The sequence below is a fragment of the Myotis nattereri genome, assembly GCF_964212035.1.
Source record: "Myotis nattereri genome assembly, chromosome: 13".
In the NCBI taxonomy this organism is placed as follows: domain Eukaryota; kingdom Metazoa; phylum Chordata; class Mammalia; order Chiroptera; family Vespertilionidae; genus Myotis; species Myotis nattereri.
In genome coordinates, this window is record NC_138088.1 from 39895845 (window position 1) to 39919488 (window position 23644).

General features: G+C 52.2%; 1 protein-coding gene across 1 annotated transcript in view; it reads right to left on the reverse strand.

Annotated features, from left to right (window-relative positions):
• Positions 1-833: 833 nt before the first annotated feature.
• TLL2 (tolloid like 2) overlaps positions 834-23644 on the reverse strand; it is a gene marked incomplete at both ends in the record, with an annotated part of 96356 nt that continues 73545 nt past the window's right edge. The window contains 11 exons of the mRNA XM_081105235.1: positions 834-968; positions 2534-2784; positions 5066-5279; positions 7777-7904; positions 9875-10000; positions 10336-10516; positions 11134-11294; positions 12024-12149; positions 19586-19781; positions 20273-20418; positions 21493-21609. Coding sequence (XP_080961361.1) covers positions 834-968; positions 2534-2784; positions 5066-5279; positions 7777-7904; positions 9875-10000; positions 10336-10516; positions 11134-11294; positions 12024-12149; positions 19586-19781; positions 20273-20418; positions 21493-21609 — 1781 coding nt within the window. The remainder of the gene's footprint in view (positions 969-2533; positions 2785-5065; positions 5280-7776; positions 7905-9874; positions 10001-10335; positions 10517-11133; positions 11295-12023; positions 12150-19585; positions 19782-20272; positions 20419-21492; positions 21610-23644) is intronic.

Consider the following 23644-nt stretch of genomic DNA (forward strand, 5'->3'; position numbering starts at 1 on the left):
CCTCCGCAGCTGAAGGAGCAAAGGTTCAAGCCCATAGCCTCCCACGGGGCAGGGGTGGGGTCTTCTCAAAGTCAGTGAGCAAAGGGGCATCACAACGAGCCAGGATGTTTTCTTCTCAGCAAACGGGGGACCCTCACACGCCAGCGTACTGCTGGGATTCACAGCAGATGCCTTAGCCCCCTGATGCACTGAGGGATGAGGGGGAAACCCGGGGGGGGGGGGCAGGGAGAGCTGATGACACAGAAGAAAGGCTTGAGGTCTCCCAACTTGGTGACGATGACTCTCGATACTCGAGCTCCCTCTGTGTGCTGCTCACTGCAATGCCTGCTTCCGTCCCGAGGTCCATATTCTTGGGTTTCCTGGTTAACCTGTCGCTGGAGGAGTCTCTGCCCAAAGCTGTGAGTAACAAACCAGCCTCGGCCAAGCTCTCATCCTCACTGCCCAGTGCGGACGGAAGACAGCCGGAGTCTCCAGCACACGGTCAGGTTACTGGCACCTACGGAAGCACGTCCAGAAATGGAGGAGTGACCACCCCGGGGGCTGGCCTTTTGCCCATAGGAGAAGGGACAAGGAGCCTGGGTAATGACAGGCATAGCTTCCAACCTTCATCTTTAAAAGTCCATAGCTAATCATGCTGCAACTGGAACCGAAGGGACATCTCTCTTCCTCGTTGGCCAGACTTCATCAACTACACGCCTCCAAGGCTAGAGTCTGAGGTTTTGTTTGAGAAAAATACTGTACATTGTTTTTCAGGGCAGATTCACAAGGTGCTATTTTTATTAAAAAAAAAAAAAACAACCCTTCTCAGTGGCTGTCTTCCGAGAACATCGATGTTATTTCTTCATGTGCAGGGCGTCCTGGAACTTGGTGCTGGTGTACCGGGCCTGAAAGCCTTTCTTGTTGACGGTGTCGTCCGTGTGGAAGCGGATCATGAGCGAATCCCCGGCAGAGTAGATCTCTTCCAACGGCTGAGGGAAGGAGAAAGGAAAACAGGGCACTTTCAGCCACAGGACTGTGGACGGAGTTTAAAATAAGGATGAGCCAGGGCCTCACCCAGACATGGGATGGCTGGTGGGGCCGTTAGTATCCCTGGCCCCAGAGACTCTGAAGAGCACCCAAACCAGCTCCCTGTGGAAGGAGCTCATTGCAAATTCTGCTCCGGGAGCTCCCAGCCCTGCTTTTCCACAGACAACCCTGGACACAGCTCACAGAGAATCGATTAAGGGCATAGAGGGGCCAGGCACTGGTCTAAGCGCTCTCGGATCTTATCTCATGTAAATTTTACTAAACTTTACAAGGCAGGTGCGATCTCCATTTTATGCTGAGGAAACGGAGACTCAAGTGCACACAGACAGGCAGGACCCAAACCCCGGTCTTTCTGGTGGTCAAGTGTGTACCATGAGTCACCCCGCGCTAGGGGCACCATAGTGATTGGTTTGATTGATCTGATTTGATTTGACTGATTTGACTTATTTGATTTGATTGATGCGATGTGATTGATTGCTTTGATTAAAAGGTGATACTAAAATTTTTCAGCTTTTAACATATATTTAGGTGGACTTACTCCTGAAGTAATTAAGTTTTGACAAGGGACGGACACAACATTAACAAGGAAGTATAAAGAAGAACATAGATTGCTGCTACCTGCCAGATACTAGTGGAACCACACTGGGCTTCCCACACATTTCACTGCTCAGGACACCCCAAGGTTTTCCTCTGCATGTGGACCCACATTTTGAAAGATGTTATCTATGGAAGACGCATTTGTTACGTCACACATCTGTCCTTTCTTTTTGGGGGGCACAGGAAGATGAAGGGACATTATTCAGACATATAAATGCCAATTTGAGCTTCTGCTGAGCACGAGGAGCACTAGTGACTCCAAAATGATTGGCTATGTATCCAGCCAATAGCAAAGAAGCTTGAGTGATGAGCCTCAGGGCCGAGGGCTGAGGGCCTGGTGTGGGCAGTGCCCAGCGTGGTACAGCCGGAGTGGGACCAGGACGCCGTTCTGCTGGTCCACACACCTTCACTAGCACCAGCGATATGGCAGGCCTATGTCAGGTGCTGGGGAAGTGGTGAGCAAAAGGGCTCTGCCCTGTCCCGGGGAGGTGGCCCAGGAAAGAGGTGATAGTGAGAAAAATGAGGATGATCTTGAGGATAACCGAAGATGGCGATTTGTCATTTCCATAAGCATTTAGTTTTGCTTGGGGAGAGAACTGTAAATATACAAAAATACAATCGAGAGTTTAAAAAGCCTAAGGCCAAATAAAAATGGGGGTGGAGGTAGGTGCTTTGCAAAATTAGGACACAGTCTTAAATGGAAAATGCTCCTCAGAAGCTGACCTCAGTCCCAGGCTGTATGAATTGGTCCCTGGCTCCCTCCCACCCTCCTCTCTGACTATTCTCCCATTTCCCACTGTTTCCCAGCAGAACAGGCCTCCTGGTGGTGTTCATAGTGAGTGTCTGACTCCACTACTCACGCTCTTTATCACCATGCTCTGTCCCCTGGGCCCAGCGAACTGGGACTCACCCCAGAGCCACAGAAGCGCCCGAGCCTGGGCGCCGTGCTGTCATAGCCGTCGTAGGCCTCCATGTAGTCATAGCCACAGTCCGCCTCCTCCTCGACCTCAAAGGTCCGGAATATCAGCTCCACGCCATAGCCGTCCTCCGCCACAATCACCCAGTCACAGCGGGCCTGACTTGGGTAGTTGTTGTCCCCAAACTGGGCATGAGAATAGAGCTCTTTGGTGTGCACTTCGGCCTTCAGCCTGCCCCCACACTCTGGAGCGAAGAGAGAACCACGATACCCCCTCGGCACAGAGAACCCACTCGCCACCCCCACTCCCCACTTCCAGTCTGGGACTTCTCTCTGCACACCCCCTCATTCCAGGCCAGTTTTGTCTGCAACGCCTGTGCGTGCCCTGTGGGAGAGGCCAAACAAGCGTCATCATCCCATTTTACAGAGGAGTAAGCAGAGGCCTGTGACTCTGAGTGTCAGGGCTCATTGCGGGATCCAAATTGGGCCCCACAGCCAGGTCCTATGTCCCCAGCCTGAGCCACGTAAGGCCTCCGGGAATACCTGAGCCTACTGCTGAAAAAGCTGGCCGCCTGGATCTTGACCACTGAACTCCCTGGAAGAGCTAGACTAGACCCATCTGCCAAGGGCTCACACCAGCCCAATTGACTTGCTGTAATTTGTAACTTTTGCCAACAGAGGGCACCAAAAGCACATCAGAACTGCTGGTGAGGTCTGAAACCTAGAAGCCTCAGAACAGACGTGACAGGCTCCTGCATTTCAGAGCACTGACCACAGGCACCCTTGAGGCCCCTGTGCGTGTCACCAGTGAGCTTACCTCATACTTTGTATTCTGTAGTCTTGGCTTCTGGGGTTTTTACTAGAACTGTAACTCTGGTTGGCCTGGGTCCCATGCTATCTCGTGTCTAGGCCACTACAGGCCACAAAATATAAATGGATAAATGACAGTGATCAGAGATTAGAAAACACCAGAAACTTTGGAAGCAAATTCCTTGCTGTCTGTCCTCAATGTGTTCCACGCTTCCGAGGGGCCCAGAGCTCCCTGGGGCGTGCCTTCTGCCTCGTCCAGGCCCAGCTGGCCCCAGTCCTGTCTGAGTGCAACTCCCGGGCCCATCTGTGCTCTGGCTTAGAATTTCTTCTAGGTGTGAACCTTTGAAAAACCTCACATCCCTGAGATGCCGCTGGCAATGAAATGGGCATAGAGCAGGGCAAAATGACTTCTCTCCCTCCTGCCAGATCCCCCTCCATCCCCAGGAGGCTGATCTCCAGGTCCACATGGGTGGGCCCCCTGCCCTCTGCCCTCTGCCTCCGGGTTGGGTTCAGCCAGGGGAAAGACCAGCAGATGAGGGGAGGGAGGAGATAGGTCAAGGTAGTTAGTCCCAGGCTCCTTCCCTGCCTGGTCACTGAGGCTGCGCTCTTCACCTAAAAGTCACAGCTCCTGTCCAGGTACCCTCTGCTTACCCCCCATTCTGTCCAGGCTCCAGAACCTACGCTCGCACCTGGGCCTGGGGGTAGTAACAGCCTTATAATTCTTAATCCTGGTCGCTGCACTGTCCCTGTGGTGTCCCCACACCCTGCCCGCCCCTTTGTAAATAATTCCTTATTAAATTCTCCTCAAATAATGACTCCACCTGAGTGTTCCCCCATTTCTTGCTGGGACCCTGACCCACCTCAAGCACCTATGCTCTGTCTGTAGGGTCAAGAGAGTGAAGTCACTAGTCCATGGCTGTTACATTTCCTGCTGGGAAGCTAGGGCCCGCTGAGGAGCTGAGAGGGTGCAGATAATAGAGTGTTTTCTAGAAGGCAAGGACAGCTAAGCTGCCTGTGGGTGCTGGTTGTCCTTTGGTTTTACCTGATTCCTATTTTCTGGCTCTGAAAACCAAGAAAGCTGAGGGCTGGGGCTGTTCAAGGGATCAGAGAACCTCACAGGGCCCCCTGATCTCAGACTCTGAGTGGGTCTCGGGCAGCCGCCACTAAGCCAAAGGGCCACAATCTTACACCAGAATCAGAGTCAGCACTGCCTCCTGGCTTCTATCCCAGGCGGTGGCATTTCAATGGCGAAAGAGCAGAGCCAATCTTCTTACTGACATTCTTCCATTTAACAAAGCAGATGTCAGTTATAAGCATATATATTTCCTCCAAAGGACCCAATAAAGCTCACATTTAAGTGAAGGTAAAACAGAGGGCACCAAAAGCACAGAACTATTTCCCCTTTTCTGGACCGGTCCTTAGAAAGGGCTGCTCTCCAGCACTCAGCTCCCAGAATTCTGGGTTGCACAGACCGGCAAAATCACAAATACCTTTTGAAAAGAGAGGACGGGAGGAAGGAAGGGGCGGAGGAAATGTGGCGCCAATAAAACACTGTCCACTTTAAATGTTGCCAGTGAAGGACATTGAAGGAAAACGACCTTCCCCTACTGTTGCCCATGTTTCGTTTTGAACGGGACATGCTATCACACGCCTCCCTCCCCACGGCCATGATAAAAGGCAGTCCTGTCCCGCCTTCCCCCATCCACCTCCACGCACCTGTGCTGTGCTCCGCCTGGAAGCCTTTCCTCTGCACCGAGGCGTCTGAATAAAACCTGAGGAACAGGCTGCTGCCCGCAGCCACCACGGGGTCTGGCTTCTTGCTGCCGCAGAAACGGCCAAGGATGGGGGCCTGGGTGTCGGGTCCGTCATACACTTCCAGGTGGTCGTAGGCGCATTCCTGGTGCTGCTCGATCTCAAACTCATTAAACGTCTGGAGATGGGAAAGCACAACGTGAGGCCAGGGCCCGGTGTTCAGCCGGGCGAGGACCCGGTGGGGCGGGACGCGCATCTGGCTGCCGAGGGGACAGGGAGCCGTGGCAATCGCGGAGACATCTGTGGGGAGGCCTGGGCCTGGCTCCTCTCTCGGTCTCCAGAACAACCCCAGGAGGCCAGGCCAGGAGCCGCTGCTCCTGTGACCACTGCAGCTGGGACGGGGCTCGGCGTGGAGGCGCCTGTGCGCCTCCCATCACATCAGCGGCTTCTCCAGCGCAGCGGCCGAGTGCTCCTGGGGCCGGGAGCTGCTTTAAGTGCTTTACAAATGTTAATCCTCACAGTCCTGTGATGTGTCCCCCATGATAACCCCCATCTTACAGACAGGAAACTGAGGCACAGAGCAGTCAGAGGACCTGCCCAAGGTCCCCGCTTGCATGACCGCGCCCTTACCCTCCGCACTACATGGTGCAATCCTGCCCACAGTCGACAAGCATGAGCTTTATGCGGGCACACCGCTCCCCAGGCCTGACGTTAGCAGAACGCCTTTTCCCCGGCAGAGCCCTGCGTTTTCTCACTCAATCCTGCTGATGCGGGCGGGAAGAACCATTATTATCCCCGATGTGCAGGAGGGGAAACTGAGTCTTAGAGCAGTTACGTGGCTTGCCCGAGCTTAAACAGCTAGAGGATGGAGCTCGACTTGACTCCAAGCCACACTTCTAACCATCATCAGGCCATACTGCCTCCCTCCTCCCTGTCCCCCCAAAATGTAGGACTTCTCAGGCGTTGAGCAGTTGACCGACTGATGGCTTGCCTATGGGACAGGTGAGAGGGGACAGTGTTTAAAACAGACTTGGATCAAAAGACTGAGTGGAGAGAAAGGACAATAGTTGGGGAGTGGGGGGATCTCAATTCACAAGAAAGGGACAGGGGAGACAGAGCAGGGATGGGAGTGGGGAGGGGCCATTAGCAGTGAAGGCCTTCATAGGAATGACAAACACATTTGAAATGGGCAAAGCTCTTCACACCTTATAGAAAGGGCTGGAGAGTGGGGGTCGGGACAGCGGGCAGGAGCAGGAGGGGGAGACCAACGGCACCAGGGTGGGTGACGCACTGGAAGGGAGACAGTGAGCCAGAGAGGCGGGCGCTCCCCAAAGGTCCCTGGGACACCTCTGGCTGTCCCCATGCAGCGGAACACTAGCTACTCAGAAGTATTTAACTCGCAAAAAAATACAGCATGGTCAATAAATCCACCACCCACTCCCAAGGAAGTTCTTTTAAAAAACTAGCGCATATGTGTATGGATCTCAGATAAATTTGAGGCCTGGCCTACCTGTGGCCACTGTGATCAGTTGTTTTAGTTCTTTAGTACCTTAAAGAACAGGAAAAGACATTTGCGGCAACTACTTGTGGCCCTTGGACAAGAAGCTCCTGTCCAGTTGTGCAGATTGCGCGTTCCTAACCGCAGGGGGCGCCGTTCCCCCGACGTGGTCAGATATTTATGTTGCCACTGGGAGCATTTCCCAGCAGATGGCAGTCTCGGGGAAGGATGCCTTTCTCTAAGGCGCTCTTTTCAATTCACCCGCACGCAGATTCAAGGCTATTCTGATGATTCAAGAGAGCAGCACCCGAAAGCATTGCTCACATGGGCAGCCATACATATGGGGTGCCCACTGTGAGCACCCTGTGGTCAGGGGCCCTGCTTTCTCCACCCCTCGACACTCCAGGCCTGGCACAGAGAGGCACCAGCACCCACGCTCCAGCCCTCCACCCACCTGTCCTTACTGTTCTCGCCAGTCAGCACCCTTGCGAACCCCAGGGCCATGGTCTATTTATTATCGTACTCTCCTTTGTTCCCTTCCGTTCTCCCTGAGTTACTGTCCGCAATTCAGAGGGACATCCACATGCCTTCTGAAGAGCTTACTCATCCCCGGAGTCTAAACAAACCCATTTAAAAACTGTTTGTCTCGAGTACAGCAACTTCTCCAGCTGGCAGGAGAGGCTGCGTTAGGCTCCAGGGCCTGGGAGTCCCAAGGGGCCGGGAAAGAGACTTGTAGGAAAGACTCCTTTATCTTGGAAATAACTGGGTGTGGTGCGCAGGCCACAATCTCATGCAGGGATGGGACTTTAAGGAAACGTTTGGGAGATACCTGTTTTAAATTCAAGAGTGAATGTATTAGTTTGTTAAAAAAATTACAACAGGAAACAAACCTCAAACAGCACCGTGTGGCAGGTTCTACCTCAAACTGGTGCCACGGTGAACAGGTGCGATTCACAGAGCTTGCCTCCCCTGCCTCCCTGCGCCGAGGGCTTATGTGAACCCTCTTTTCATCCGCACAACAGCCCCATGCGGAGGCACCCCCATTTTCCAGATCATGAAACTGAGACCTGGAAATGCCGAGTCACTTCCCCAAGTCTCAGCGCTGAGCCGTGGGAGAGCAGAGACTCACACCACGTCTCCCTGTCCCTGTTGTCCGTTAACGACGAAAACGACTCACGAGTTTCACCCTGTGGCCCGCGGTGGAAGAAATATTCCAGGAGCACTCCCGCCGGCTGGGGTATTTGTCAGGCCAGTTGGGGCTCGCCAGGGTCCCCTCTGCACTGCTGATCTTGTGCGCACAGCCCGCTGGTGGGAAGCGGGGGTGGGGGGTGGGGGGAGACGCAGAGAGATAAGTACTTCACTTGGGGGCATCATAGGAGGCATTCTAAGAAGTCCTCCCCCGCCCCCCCTCCGCCCCCCTATGGTCACATGGTCATTGGGCAGTGTGGGAGCTGGAGTCAGCCTGACTCAAGTGTCACCTGGCTTAGGGATTTGCCACTTTATTTGGCTTAGCCGCCTTCCTGGCGGTGGCTCAGGAGCCAAGTAATCTTTCTTATTACTACTATTCACATCATGGTTATCACTAGCAATATGGTAGAGTTCATGGTTAAGAGCACAGGCCCCGGGGTCAGATGGACCCTGACTCAAGTCCTGGTTCTGCCACCTTCAAGCGGGGACTTTGGGCACGTACCTAAATCTTGGTGTCCTTGCCTGTGAAAGGGGCGCCAACCTCACTCAGAGGGAGATTATGTGAAGTAAGTGAGATGCTTGTAAAAGGCTTAGCAAGTGCTAACAAAGATCTTCACCACTCTGCCTTCGTACCTATACTCCTTTCACTTTTTCAGAGCAGTTTCATTTGGAGGCTACAGCTGTTGCCCTGGTTACCTGCTCAATGAGTAGCATTTTGACCAATAGCTAGTGTGGTCTCCCTCTGTGGTGGGTGCTGTGCTGAGCATCCTGAATGCACCCTCTCATTTTCTCCTTCCCACTTTCCAAATGAGAAGAATAGAAGTTTAGAGCAGGTAAGTGACCTGCTGGTAATGGTTGGAGTCAGGACTTGAACTGGGCCTGCCCTTGCTGTCACTGACCAGGAAGTAGAGGGAGCTGAGGAGGTGGGCCTCGCCCCCCTGTGGTTTCAGCTGAGGGAGCAGTTAAGAGCAGGTGGGGTGGGGGGTGAAATGGCTGCAGGAGGTCCCTGCTGCTCACCCCTGCCACACCCTAGGGGAACCCACAGGAAGGCAGCCACAGCTCAGCTGGCAGGACCTCCGTGGACTTTATGTCCCCCGTGGCCTCCCCCACACCACATGAGGCACGCATTGTTCTGGCCGAGGCCCACCTCACAGGGGGTTGACAACAAGTTCCAGAATGACAGCTCCTTCCAAGTTCTTCCAACCCGCCTCCCAGCCCAACCCATGACTGCCCTTGTCTGTGTCCCAGGGCTGGGCTTGGAGCGCGGCTGCATCCTGCTTCTAAGGACATCTTAGCTCATCCTGTGACAGTCTAGGAAGGGCCTGCGCAGACGGTGAGCCCGGCCAAACCTCACTCTGAGATGTTTATCCCTCGCCCTTGATGTCCTGTGCAGGGCCCTGTGGCTGGGGCCAAGGCCTGGAGGCCTGTGTGTTTATCCGGGATGTTCACACTCCCCTTGCAGGGCGGGGTGGGAACACAGGAAGGCCTTTCCCAAAAGGACCGGACAGTCAAAGCCATCTGGTCCTGAGAACTCCCAGGAGTGAGTGAACAGGGAGCAAAGTTGTCCCAGTTCTATTTTACTATTAGACCTGCATATGGTTAATAATATTATGACACAGATGGTAATGTTTCAAGTGCTTAATATGGGCCAGACTGTCTGAAATACTTTCTAGGCATTCTCTCATTTAACCCTCAGAAAAACTTTAAGAAGGGGGTAGGTTTAGCCCCCTTTTAAACAGAAGAGGAAACTGAGGCTCAGAGAGGTTAAGTAACTTCTCCAAGGTCACACAGCTAGTAAGTAGCAGAGCCAGGATTTAAACCTAGGTAGTCTGAGCCCGGAGCCTGGGGGGTTAACCACTTGGCAATAATAACTCCAGGAGAGCACATGCGGGCCCCACATGCCTCCTGAAGGAGTGAGCTGCCCTGAGAACATGAGTCCCCAGCAGGAGGGCAGAGGGCAGAGGGCAGGAGGGGGAGGCAGATGCTCAGCCTCAGTGGGGTTCACTCTGACACCGAGCACCCTCCCGGCAGCCTGGAGTAGGTTGCCTGTGCACCCCCCACCACTCCAGCCCGAGGTCCAGCCTCACCCTCTTTACAGTCGTGTCCGTTCTCATGGAGCCGGTAGCCGTTCCTGCACCGGCACAGGTAGCTCCCGAACGTGTTGATGCACTCGTGCTGGCACCAGCCGTTGTCCTTGGCGCACTCATCCTTGTCTGGGGAGATCAATGGACTCGCCTTAGGGCAGTGGTTCTCAACCTTCCTAATGCCTCGACCCTTTAACACAGTTCCTCATGTTGTGGTGACCCCCAATTTCATTGTTACATATGAACATAATTAAAGCATAGTGATTAATCACCAAAACAATATGTAATTATATATGTGTTTTCCGATGGTCTTAGGCAACCCCTGTGAAAGGGTCGTTCACCCCCAAAGGGGTCGCGACCCACAGGTTGAGAACCACTGCTCTAGATCGTGGTGATCCCACAGCTGGGGGCTGGCAAAGCCAGGTGGCCCTCAGCACCGCGGCCTCGCCTCCAAACCCCCGCACCTGAGAAGAAGTGGGCCCGGAAGCCGCGTTTGGAGACCGTGTTGTCCGACTTGAACTCCACGCGCATGTTGTTGCTCTGCGAGGTGATGACCTCGGGAGTCTCGGAGCCGCAGAACCTGCCGTGCAGCCTGGCATCGGGGGACAGGCCGCTGCGCACCTCCACGAAGTCGTACTTACAGACCTGCAAGGAAGTGACGTGGAGAGCTGCCCGGTGCCCCCATGTCCCTGCCCCTGACCCCTGCTCTGCGGGATCCCCTTCCTGAGAGCTGCACCTTGCCAGGTGGCCAGACAGGCTCAGCCAGGTCCAGCAGGAGGATCCTCTCGACTCCCACTGGGGCCCCTCCAGCCCGAGGGACAGACCTGGGCACGCCTGACTACACTCTGGCTGTACGGCTCTGCCTGGACCTCAGCTGACTTGGTCATCCCATGACCATTGCCCAAGGGAGGGAACAGGCTGTTTATACCATCCTGGTCCCCAGCTGCACCTCACTCTCTCCATTCCCCTCAGCCAGACACTAACCTGAGAGTCCTTTCCCGGGGGCACGCCTGTCCAGACCACCTCCCCCTCCCCCCATCCAAGACCACCTCCTCCACTCTCGTCCTGATGCTCCTGGGACTTGTCAGTGACAAGAGGGCCCAAGCACCCTGTCCGCAGAGGATGTGCAGCTGAAACTGCTGCACAAGCCGTCCCCCGTGCTGTGCCGCTAAGATGCCCAGGAAGCCGCCTCCCTGCTGGCTGAGCCCCTCATGAGTCACAGCCCAACACAATCCCCAATCAATTAGAGCTCAGAAACGTACGTCATTGCCTTCCAGTTCAAACACTTCAAACTGAAGGGAGATCTGGTACTGAGCCGGGGCCACCACCTGCCAGACACAGTTTTTGTTGGTAGGATAGTCCTTGGGCCACCCAGGGCTGGTGATGGTTCCATTCAGCTTGGTAATGAAGCCACCACAGGCCACTGCACGGGGGAAACAGAAGCAGGGTAGGTTTGGCGTTAGTTCCGAGTGACTGCGAGTTCCCTGAAGCAGCACTAGGTCCTGCTGTTCTTCGATGATAATAATAAAAAAAGGTTAGACAATCTGAACCAATGAATGCAGCGTCCTTTCTTCTAGTCTGTTTCTACGGAGGATTTGGAGGGATAAAGTTGAGGACAAGTCTTTACCGCTTTTAAAAATAAGGGCAATGCATTTGTGCTGACCTGTCACCCAGTGGCGTAGTTGGGGAGCTCACATGACTTGGACCAAAGGAAAGTAAGCAATGTTTGCACCAGGCTATGCACTGTGCCTGGTTTACGTAAACAAGCAGGCACGCAGGTGGGCAAGGAAGACAGGGCACCGGCCAGGCGGGAATGGAGCGAACGGAATGCGGTCCTAGCTGAGCCACACCCGAGGGCTCATGGCTTTCCTTTGCTCTTATCTTCTACCTTAGTAATCATGTGAATTTTACGCAGTCACAGGAGAAAATAAGCAAAGGCTCCAGTTACAGTGCCTCAGATGGAGTCCGTGCCATTTGGGCAGTCCTCTCACACTCACTGGATCGAGTTGTTTCTCCCTCTGAGAAGGAGGTGGGTCATCCGCCACAGCTGTCCCTGGTACTGCACAGTCAGCCAGCGCCCACCTCGGCTCCGCTTCCCCGAAGACTTGTCCCCCACCCCCTCTCACCCCAGCATGGCAGGTCCAACACCCACCTTCACATGCCTTCTTATCGGCGGCCAGCTCGTAGCCAGGGTCACACGCACAATTGTAGCTGCCCAGAGTGTTGACGCAGCGCTGCTCACACCCGCCACGATCTGGCCAGGAACACTCGTCCACCTCTGTTGGGGAAAAGGTGACTCCGGTTAAAAGATGACAAAGCTGCCTGGTCTGTTGCCCATCACAGCCCACGTGCTGGGTCCCCAACAAGTGTCCTCCAAGCACAAGAATGGCTCCTTGGGGGACACAAGAGTAACTTGTTAGGCAGCAGCAGGGCTCCGCTGGGGAGAGAGAGGCCTGGATACTTCCATTCGTGGAAGGGTTCAGTCAGCTGTCTTCATTTATGATTTCTGGAAAACCCTCAAAGGTTCCATGCCAATCGCTGAACCCATTTTAATGCCACCAACTCCCCCCAGTCCCAAATATGGAACTTCTCAGGGACATCAAGTAAAGGGTGAGGAGAAGGGACGCGTTTCTAGATGAAGATGTATAAGTATTCTCCAGGGATAGAACAAGAACCTGCAAGTAAGCATTTTTATAAATGATCTGAAGAGGTGGGCACAGGGAGATCTTCAAGGTTACAGGAAACGCCGGGCTCTTAGGTTAGCCTTTGCTCAGGAGAAGTTGCAGAAAGAGGCCATAGCGAGACTGAGTCAGCAGGGGAGTCACATGGGATTCAGCATCGACAGTGTCTAGGGATGTGTATGGGGCAATTAAGTAACACAAGGAGGACACCAGGAGTGCTGTCCAAAGTAGAACCAGAGATTCATCAGAGAATTTCCTAGACACATCAGCTCAGAGAACCACTGAAGACCAGAAAATCCCAGGTTTTGGGCCTCTCCAAGAAGAGTATCAGAAATGAAAGGAAAGATCATTATTTTCTGTCACCAAGTTATGGTATCTCTATCCCTGAAAGAGAGCATGCAGGCTGTGGCCTGAGCCGAGAGCCTAGTGAAGGGAAATCTGAACACTGCGACATCTTAATAATAATAGTAATAAACTCCAATCTAGGAAGAGGAAAGGGTTGGGGCAGGGAGGAAATAGTGGTGGTTTATAACACCATGGGAGGTAGGAATAGAGCAAGCACAGAGTTGTCCACAAAAGGACCGTATTGCACGTAAGTAAAAGAAATCAGGACATCTTTGAGTTCCTTGGTAAAGACCTGAAAAGATCCTGGGTCCTAGCAAGGATTCTTTTAATAACATTTCTGACGGATGGCTTTTTCTGACCTGGCTTGAAAATGCCCAGAAATAAGGCTCTCGTTGCTTTTCAAAGTATTTCTTGTCCTTTGCCATTTGAATTGTCAAACTTCCAACCCATTGGTCCTCCAGAAAATGCAAACCCTCCACCATAATGTCTCCCTCCACTCTGCCCTCTTCCAGATCAAATAAACCCATTTCCTTCCAGCCTTCCTTGTTTAGGATGCACAGAATACCCGTCAATCAGGTTCTCTTCACTGGGTAAAAGGCAGTTTGCAGATGTCCCATCACTTTACATACTGGATAGTAATATAACTAACTCTAAAGTGATGTGTTCTTAGGCTCAACAAAGCCTTAAATAAGTCGGTCAGTTGGAGAGATATGCTCTAGGCAGGGGGTTAAAGTTGTCCATGGCCTCAAATAAAAGTAAATATTAAGTGTGCTAAAAGTGTAACAGTCCTGCAATTACTTACCATTTTACAATATGCAAAGCACTATCTTTGACTTTCGCTAGAACTTATCGAACAGCAGTTCTCAACCTGTGGGGCGCAACCCCTTTGGCGGTTGAATGACCCTTTCACAGGGGTCACCTAAGACCATCCTGCATATCAGATATTTACATTACGATTCATAACAGTAGCAACATTACAGTTATGAAGTAGCAACGAAAATGTTATGGTTGGGTCACAACATGAGGAACTGTATTTAAAGGGCCAGAAGGTTGAGAACCCGTGTTATAGAAGGAGGAGTATCGGCGATAAGGAGAAATAGAGTCCAGGCCTTAGAGTGAGCCAGACAGACCGAGGTGGAATCTTCCCCCAACAAACTGGGTGATTCGACCCCTCTGAGCCTTCCTCCTGCTGTATAACGAGGAAAATAATAATAACACCTGACTTTAGGGCTGTGGTGATTGACAATGACACGTGTGGCGTATCCAGCACATAGACACAGGGTCAGTACACGGCAGCCATCACTATAGACCGCAGCGGGTTCTTCTGAAATTCCTGAGGGTGCAGAGTCACAGTGATGGGGGAGTGAGAAGAACAGTCACCTGGCCGTGCCTGAATCAGGTGAGAGTAGGCCTGAGGAGGGGAGTGAGACAAGGCAGGAACAGAAAGAAGGAACATGGGCCAGGGGTGGGCCATGAAGACTAGATGGGCAGCACCACAGAGTCAAGAAACTGGCTGGTGGGCCTGGGGAAAGGGCGGGAAGGAACTGTGGGAACGCCCATCCAAATAGACTAAGATGAACAGAGGACCAAGGGGGCGGGGGCGCGTGCGAAGGAGGAGGCTGATGCCAGAAGATGCTCTGGTTGTGGACAGGGCACATGTATGTCATAGGCAAGAAAGGGAGGACCACAGACGACTAAGCCTCCTGGTGCCATCTTAGCCACAGGAGGGAGGCGGGCTGGTGGGATGGATTTGGGCCTAAATCAAGGGGAACGTAGTCCCTCCAGACACTAGAAGAACGGGCTGATTGATCCAGGAAGGTGGGGTGGCAGGTATACATTTACACCTGAGCTCTCGCCAGCAAATGCAGTGGGATGTTGGGCCATTTCCAATCCTTCCCCAGTGAGGGTGGATGTATGGAAGTGTGTGAGGGACCCTGCTCTCAGTGGGAGCCTGGCTGTCCTCTGTATCGCCTCCACGCTACGGTGAAGTCGCATCTGCTCCAAGCCCAAGGGTTTGTGCTTGCTCTGGGCTGTAGTGGCCAACGCCAAGGCTGCCAGAAAATTCTGGAGGAGTGTGGGGGTGGGAGAAGAAGATGAACCAGGAATCAGTTTTGCGTAGCGGGAGCTCTGGCTTCTTTGCCTTCTCTAAGTGGTATTAGTGAAAGGAGGAAACATTTTGAGGTTAGATAATGAGATGACTCACATAGGATCCCAAAAATTATTTCAAAGAGGGTTAAGGCAAGAGAAGTACCTTGAAAGATGCCAGTCCCCCTCATCAAACACCATACAGTGGTCCATCGGCAATGGGACACAGGAGTGTGGGGACCGAGGTGGGAATCCTCATATACTTTTGTGGGAAGTGTGTGACCACAGTGGCACTGCCAATCCTCGAATGCTCCTGCCTTCTCCTGAAGTACCCAGAAATGTGAGGTGCTCTGCCAGCTGCCCAGCCAGCAGGCTCTGAGAGAGATGCCATCTGGCACCCGGAGAGGGGTGCCGAGGCCAGCTGGCACCCTGGTCAGTGTCATACGCCAGCTGGGCCCTGGGCAGAGCCTCTTGCCAACTGGCACCAAGGCCAGAGCTTCTTAGACTTGGTCCAATTCTTCTGCGCAGCCTTGTAGTTACCCTTCTAGCTCCTTTCACCAGAGAAGTCCTGACATGCAGTGGGCACCGGGGATTCGCAGGACATCCTACTTGTGGTCTCTTGGGAAACAGTTGGACAAAGAAGCTGGCTGTGCCCAGTCTCTAGACCTGCGCTGACTGTATGGCAGATACCAGCCCGGTGTGGCTATCAAACGTGTGAAATGCAGCTGGTCAAAACTGGGATGTGCTGTGAGTGTAAAGCACACTGGATTTACAACTGAGTATGAAAAACAAACCGCAAAGCATCTCATTAACATTGTATATATTGATTAAATATTAAATGATAGTATATATTAAAATGATAGCATATTTATTTTGGGTAAAATATATTAAAATTAATTTCACCTGTTTCTGTTTCTGCTTTGGTAAGGTGGCTAGCAAGTTTAAAATTACACATGTGGCCTGCATTTGTGATTGGCCTTTTGTATCTGTTGACAGCAGAGCTCTAGGCTGCGATCTCCATCTCATTCATCCTCATGGGAACCCCAAAAGGTAGGTAGCAGGTTGCCCAATCCACAGATGAGTCTGAGCCTCACCCTTCATTCATTGCCCAGTAAGTAAGTATTGAGGCCACTGTGGGCCAGGCACTGGGAATAGAGTGAAGAACAGAGCAGGTGTGATCCTATCTGAGAAAGGAAATCTGGCTGCCTAAGAATGGATGGCTAGTTAGACACGAGGGCAGGACTAGAAACCGAACTTCAGATGCTCAACCCAGGGCCCTTTTCCCTATACTCCCAGGGTAACAGAGTGTCAGCTTCAAATCACAAACATGAATGAAAAATTCAAGCTCCTTTACTTGCCTGTGGCTTTTGGTCTGCCGTGGGAAGAGAGAGTGCTGTGGAATCCTGTGAGTCCAGGGTCTAGTTCTAGCTCTGCCTCCTGAGAACTTGCTTGTTCAGCTTGAACATGGGAGTAATGATAATGCCTACCAAGGCCTGTTCTGAAGATAAAGTGAAATAACTAACGTTTCTAGCACACTCAATAGATGTCTTTTCTTTGCCCTTTAATAGGTTCAGTGAGGTTTCCACCAGCCCTGGTTCAGGGTCAAGGTCATTCTCCTTGATATTAAAAAGATGTCAAGCTGGGCCCATGCACTAAGTCGGTGTAGTTGGGCCTCAGTGAACACCTTCATGGGCATCTAAAAAGATGTTTGCCAATTGAAATGCCCTTGAAGTAGCTGGGTCACCTGGCCCGCACCCCCAGGCTGAGTCTGACGGTCTCCTGGCCTCCTCCCAGGTTCACACTTCTTTGGCAATACCATTGCCCATTTGTTTGCAGTCTTTTTCACCACGTTAAGCTCTTGAAAACAAAGACTGTGCCCCTATGTGTCCCCAACCCCTAGCCTGCCTCCTGACACATTGTTTGATGACTGCTGGATGAATTGAATGGGGAGGAGGGGGAAAATGGGATCTTCTAACCAGCCAACGGAGCTGGTTATCATGGTTACTTGAAGCAGGCCAAGGTTCTCAACTCAGTCCTTACACACTTGCTTAGCATCACAGGGAGAAACACTTCTGTCTGTTGCCCTGACTGGCATCTCCAGTGGGGCTGCCACACAAAGTGCAGGAGGTCAGTTAAATTTGAATCAGGACATACTTCAACTGAAAGGTCATCCTTCACCTGACACTCAGATTCCACTGGAAATCCTGCTTTGTTTGTTTTCTCTAAATCTGGCAACCCTCCTCTCCAGCTTCGGCCGGTCCTCTCAAAAATGTGCATCGCTGACTAGCAGCAGAACCCGGAATGGGAGTGGGGCAGTGCCCAGGTATCTCCCTGGAAAGAACCCCAGTACCCAATGTATAGACCTGGGGATAGGAGTCTGGGGAGAAGAATGACAGGAGAATTAAAATAAATAGAATCAGAACAAAACCTCATGATCATTCATGACATGTGGCAAACAAAGTAAGCCCCCCCCCCCCAAACTGTCCATGACCAGCCCCTAACACCTGTGACTCCGCTACCTTCCGTGGCAAAAAGGACCTTGCAGGAATGATTATATTAAAGATCTGGAAATAGAAGGTTGTCTTGGATTATGTGGGTGGGACTCATGTAACTACAAAGAGGAGAGTCGGGGTCAGAAAAAGATGCACCGGCGGAAGCAGAGGTCCGGGACGAGAAGTTCTGCATGAGAAAGGCCGACCGCCATTGCTGGCTCAAAGGTGGAAGGGGCCGCGAGCCTAGGAGACAGGGGCCTCCTCGAGAAGCTGGGAAAGGCAAGAAAATCTGACTTTCAGAGCGGTGAGATAATAAATATGTGTTGCTTTAAGCCACCCAGTTTGTGATCATTTATTACAGCAGCAACAGGAAACTGATCCATGGCAACAGCAAGAAGAAATTGTCACTTTTTCCAGAGAGAAGGATAACCATCTCAAACTCCTTCCTAAGCAAAAACAATGAATGGGACTAAACATTATACCCCGGGTATTCGCTTACGCGATGCCATTTTCTCCTGACAACAATTCTGCCATAACCTGGTCGTGCCGTTTTTACAAATGGAGGGATTGGGGCTCAGAGAGGTTGTGTAACTTGCTCAAGGCCACCCAGCCTGTGTGGCTGCTGCTAAGTCACGTGCAGGCTGGGCAGGGTGGGGCCGGGACAGTGAGTTTCCAGGCACCTCAGCTAATACTGTCATGGCTTTCTTCCCATTACAACCACTAGCATCTGAAATACACTTACTGTGGCCTGGCTTTTTGCTTGGGAAAGAATTAAGTTTTGTCTCCAATGAGTGAAAGCATTATGATCGTTATGACTCTGTTTCTGCTTGGGTTCTGCTCTCCCCAGATACCTCGAGACAGAAGAAAAGAACGCTCCCCATGCTGGGTGGCACTTTCAGCTCACCAAGTGCCTCACAGCCATCGCTGCGTTGGGCTCCACGACTGGTTTGGTAAAACAGGCAGTTCCTTCCCCCGTTTCAGGGAGAGGAAACCCGAGGCTTCAGTAGGGACAGATGGGCGACTGGTCAGAGTCACATGGCTTAAAGTGGGTTTTCCTGACACCCACCTGCTTATGCAGAACCTGGGAGAAGGGGCTCCGAGGGGGCAGTTGGGGAGACTGGGAGTAAGGGAGGACCAGGGTTTCTGGGTTGGCACAGTGAGGAGTCCTGGGAGAGGAGAGAGGAGAGGAGAGAAGGACAAGCAGCCTTCTCCTGTGTGAGTGACACCACTAATCAGAGGACCTCCGCTGCAGATGATTTCTCCATTCAGTGCTACCGGCGCCCAATCACAACGTATTGGGGAACGCCCAAAATGCCCTTATAGGATGTGGTGTGAGGAGCTTCCGGGCCCTGAGAGCAGAGAGGGAAGACCTACCCTTTCAAGGGAGTCCTGGGAAGCCTGCTGTGCTGGGCCAGGAATGGAGGCCTTCCCATACCATTCTGGGTCTGGTTTCATCAAGACCCTGCAGAGCAGTTGGTCCCTAAGGCAACATGGAGGTTTGTTCCCCGAGCACCAACCCCCCTCACTCTCCATCCTTCCCCCACCCACTTGTAGGCTGGGGCTGATGCTTCCGGAGCGGAAGCCCTGGGTGGCCTCTCTGGCTCACTCACCGTGTTTGGGTTCTTGATCTGCCACTTGACTATCTGAGTGACCCTGAGCAGCCCCTCTCAACACTGATCAAACGTCACCCAAACCCAACCCAAAGGGATATTTTGGAAATTAAATAAATTGTGTAAATCAGTACCTTACACAGTTCCTGGCACACAGTAGGTGCTCAATTAATGCTAGCAACTACACAGATATGGATTGTTATCTGTGCTCAGTTTCACTAAGGTTTGTTGAGTTGACCTTATAAACTTACCAAATCGAATTTCCAAGCACAGCAGCAGGACTTTCTGCCACGGAGACCACGGCTGAGCCTGTTCCCGAGTTAGTCATGAACTCTGTTGGGGACCCTAGCACAGCCCTAACATGGGTCACTGGCTCCTCCCTGTAGGGAGCCTTGTTTACAAGGTGCTGGGGTTCTGTATGGGTTTTGTGATTCTTAAGTGGGGGGAGGGGATGAACACCTCTTTCTGTGACTAAAAATGGGAATAACTGCTAATTCATACCCTTGAAAAAATTGGCTGCAAAGCCCGCTTTATTGATAGAGCCATCGGACACAAACTTCATCCACATCTGGTTGGAGCTTGATTTCACGTCCTCCGGCTTCTCATAGCCACAGAAGTGGCCAATCAGGGCGCTCTCCTCCGTGGGGCCATCGCGGATCTCCAGGTAGTCGTATGCACAGCTGTCATGCCTTTCGATCTAAGTGGAGAAACAGAGGCAACATAGAAGATGGCCGATGGCTTGGCCTTAAGGCTTCTAATTTAAGAAAGCAACCTCAGTATCACTCTGAAAAATCTAACCAAACAGCCAAGGACCCAAGCGTGCCCCTGGCTTCTCCAAGCTGCCTCCTACTTGAGAAAACCAAGGGTGAATCAAGCTGCGAAGAGACTAAGAAATGGTAAACGGGGCAGGATAATTCTACAACACTTTTCGTGGTCCCATCCTAGACATCCACTTCGATGACTCCCCCACCCTCTCTAGAAGCCTTCAGAAAGGAGACAGATACGATTTCAAAGTCTGCAAAGCTTTTGATACCAGACGTCTGGGTACAACACACCATGGGCTTGAACTGGCCTCTTAGGTTGCCGTTGTCAACCAGACCATGGAAACCCATCTTCACCGAGCAGAGCGTGTCTAGCAAAAGTTGACATTTACATCATCCTTGGAAAGACCATCTGAGCAGTACTTACCTCAAACACCTGGAAGGCAAGCCCCACGTGAAATCCCTCTGAAACCGTAATCCTCCAAACACATTCCTTGGAAGGTCTGTAGTCATCCGGGTAGTTAGGAGATTGAATCTGACCAGCGTCCTTGTTAATGTCTCCCCCACACGTAGCTTTAGGAAGAGAACCAGAGAACCAGCTTTAGAAAGAGAAAGAGGGGTCCCTGGTTGGATCTTACGGAGGAAGTTGGCCACTGATCACCACTAGGTGACTCCACTTGCCAACATTTTCATTTCCATCCAACCGAGACTGTGCCTCCAGAAAGGCATAATTTTGTTTGCAACTCAGAATTCTTTCCATAGACAGAAAATAACCACGTAGAGCAGTGGGTGTCCACCTTTGCTGTGCATCAAAATCACTGAGAGAGTGTTCAAGCCACAGGAGCCGGGCCCACAAGTTCTGAAGGAAGTGGGTCAGGGGAGCTCAGAGCTGCAGTGATATTCGAGTTCCCCAGGTGACTCTAATGTGGAGGGTTGAGGAGCCCTGGGCCAGAGGGACAGGTGAGTGTGCGCACACATGCGCACAGGTGTCCACACACATGCGCACAGGTGTCCACACACATTCTTTCTTTCATAAACACAAAACATTGGCCCTCCAAAATTACCACTTAAACCCAAAGGGGGCCTTAATAACCACCTAGTGGGCTCCTTTCGTGGAGGAGGTAATATGTGGAACAAACAGAAGCAGAATTGGCCTGGTGGCAGCTGCCTAGAGCCCAGGCCTATGGTTCCCTCAACTCAAACACCATGGTGGCCTTACAGGCCCTTCCAAGAAATGTATTTGCAAATGCCCTGGCATTGCCCAAAGTCTCTTTTCACCAATGAAACAGAGAGGCTCCGAGAGGTTCGATGCTTTTCTCGGGCTCCCACAACTATTCAGAGCTGCTCCTTCCATGTCCACAGGATCTCATACCTGCCCCTCCCCCACCAGCCCGACACCATAGACTGGACTGGAATGAGGGTTCAGCAGGGTGGTGACAGGTAGATGATGTCTGTCCTGAAGTGAGCACATGTGGCCCCCTGCTTCTGGAATGTGGAGGAAGCGGACAGTGGATTCCTCAGTCTGGCCCTTGCTGTGGCTCCCCCACCGTCAAGGTTCTGGCAGTTGCCACGCGTGCCTGGGACAGCGGGCTGCATGGGAAGGACAGCGGCATATCGGGAGCTGCCCAGGTGGCATCGTGAACAAACCTTCATACACCGCGAAGAAACCCTTGCCCAGGATGTTGCTGCTGCTCCGGAACTCCACCCAGAGCCGGCTGTCCGTGGAAACGAGGGGTTCTGGGGCTTTATCGCCGCAAAACCTGCCTGGGAAGCGGAAAAGAACGGTGAGGCTGCGGGTGGACAGTAAGAAGGGGCTCGCTGCAGACAGAGAAGCAGTGTTCCCAATGGGAGTCAAGGTGATCAATAACCCCGCCAAGGTGATCAATAACCCCGCCGGGGCAACTCATCCCGTAGCACACACGGGATTAACATGTGGATGGGAACAGTCACCCAGCGTGTGCCTTCTTCAGACTTTCTGAGGGGAATTCCAACCCCAGTCCATCAGTGCCCGGGGCGTAGCCCAAGCACCACTCCCTCCTGCTAACCGCACTTGCTGAGGTGCTGAAGGTGAGGGGGGTAAGGTCCGAGGCGGTGATGACTGTGCCCCCGTGGTGTTTCCCATCACACATACACCCTTCTCTTGTGGGGCACGCCCGTGGGCAGACCTTCTGCCTCCTTGCCTCAGAGAAGGCATGCCACAGATTCCATGATGAAGAAATAAGATCTTCTTGGCTTTTGAATGTCACAGTCTAGTCACAATACCAAAGATTTAGAAGACTGCACAGTGAATAAGAGCACATTTCCCATCCTTGGAGTCTTAGAAAGATTCCTAGGATGGAGGAGTGAGGGAGACTAGGGAGAGAGGGTTGGAGAGGCACCATGGAGCCTCTGAGAGGACCCTGTGCCCTGTCCCACCCTGAGCTGAGATCTGTGTGGAAGGGATGATAGAGGCGCTCAGTAGGTTTAAGGATCTGGGAGAAGCAGAGAATCGTGCCCCAGTCCCTGGGCAGAGCCTGGGGGGATGACAAATCCCTAGATTTCGCTTGTCCCACTTGGGGTCAGCACAGACATGTCTGCATGGTAAGTTAGGACATGAGGCCAGAGATAGGCAGGTATGCAGAGTTCTTCAGGCAAAGCATGGCATGATGGGAGCAATAGGATGCCAGGCTCCTGGGAGGGACATGGAAGTAACTTTCCCATAGCCTGAGGAACTGGGGAGCCAGCCAACGTCTTCTAGGGAGACATGGACTTGGCTGGAATGAGACAAGGAGGAGATACAGCAGACACTTAGATGGACAGATGTGTGAAGACCAGACAGGGATGAGGACATCCCAGCATGCCAGCCGGCATAGCGATATGGAGGCCTCCCTGCTGCCACGCCCCGACACAAAGTCTGTCCCCCACCAGCACCCCAACCTGGGGCGGGGTGGGGGAGGGGACACAAATGGACAGAAATTAAGTTCCCAATACCTGATGGAGAGGGTTCATAACTGTTACTGAACTTTTGTTACTGAAAATTATAAATAAATGTGTATTTCTTGGACACTTGGGAATGAGTCTGAAATTTGGACCCTCTATAGAGGAAAAGGGGAAAGGCCATGCCTTCCTGGTGCGTGGTCATCCCTGTCCATATTACTCCTAATGCCACGTAAGGTGGCGCGGGGCAGGGGCAGGGATGGGGCAGGTGGAAGACAGCTGTGTCAGACTGAGCAGTTCTTAGTGCGGACCAGTCAAGGACTACTTGGACTGGAGGTCACGGTTCTGACAAGTACCCACTGTGTGAGTCCCTCGGAAAATCCACTGAACACTGGGGGACATGGGGAGTGACTGTTAATGGGTATGATTTCTCTTGATTGTGGTAATGGTTGTATACCTCTGAGGGCATGCTAGAAAACACTGATGTAGACACTTAAATGGTGAGCTATTTGGCATGTGAATTATATCTTTCTCTCTATTTTTTTTGAAATCCATATTTCGCGAGCACTCTCTTATTGCCAGCACCATGTGACGTTACACCTTGAAGCTGTAACTCTGCCTTTCTGAGAAATGGGGGAGTAAGTCATTTCCTAGTGGCCAACTGGGGCACACATTCCTTGGAGAGATACGGGGGTAGAGGCTGCTAATCTCTCTCTGCTTCCTTCCGATTCTGGCCACCTGCAGCCTTTTGGACTGGGTGAGCTTAATATTAGCGCAATGAACTGAAACTGCTGCCAAGAATCCAGCGAGGAAAAATCTGTGAGAAGCCTATAAATTTTCGATAATGGCTCCTCTGCCATGGCCAATTAGCGTCAATTAGTTC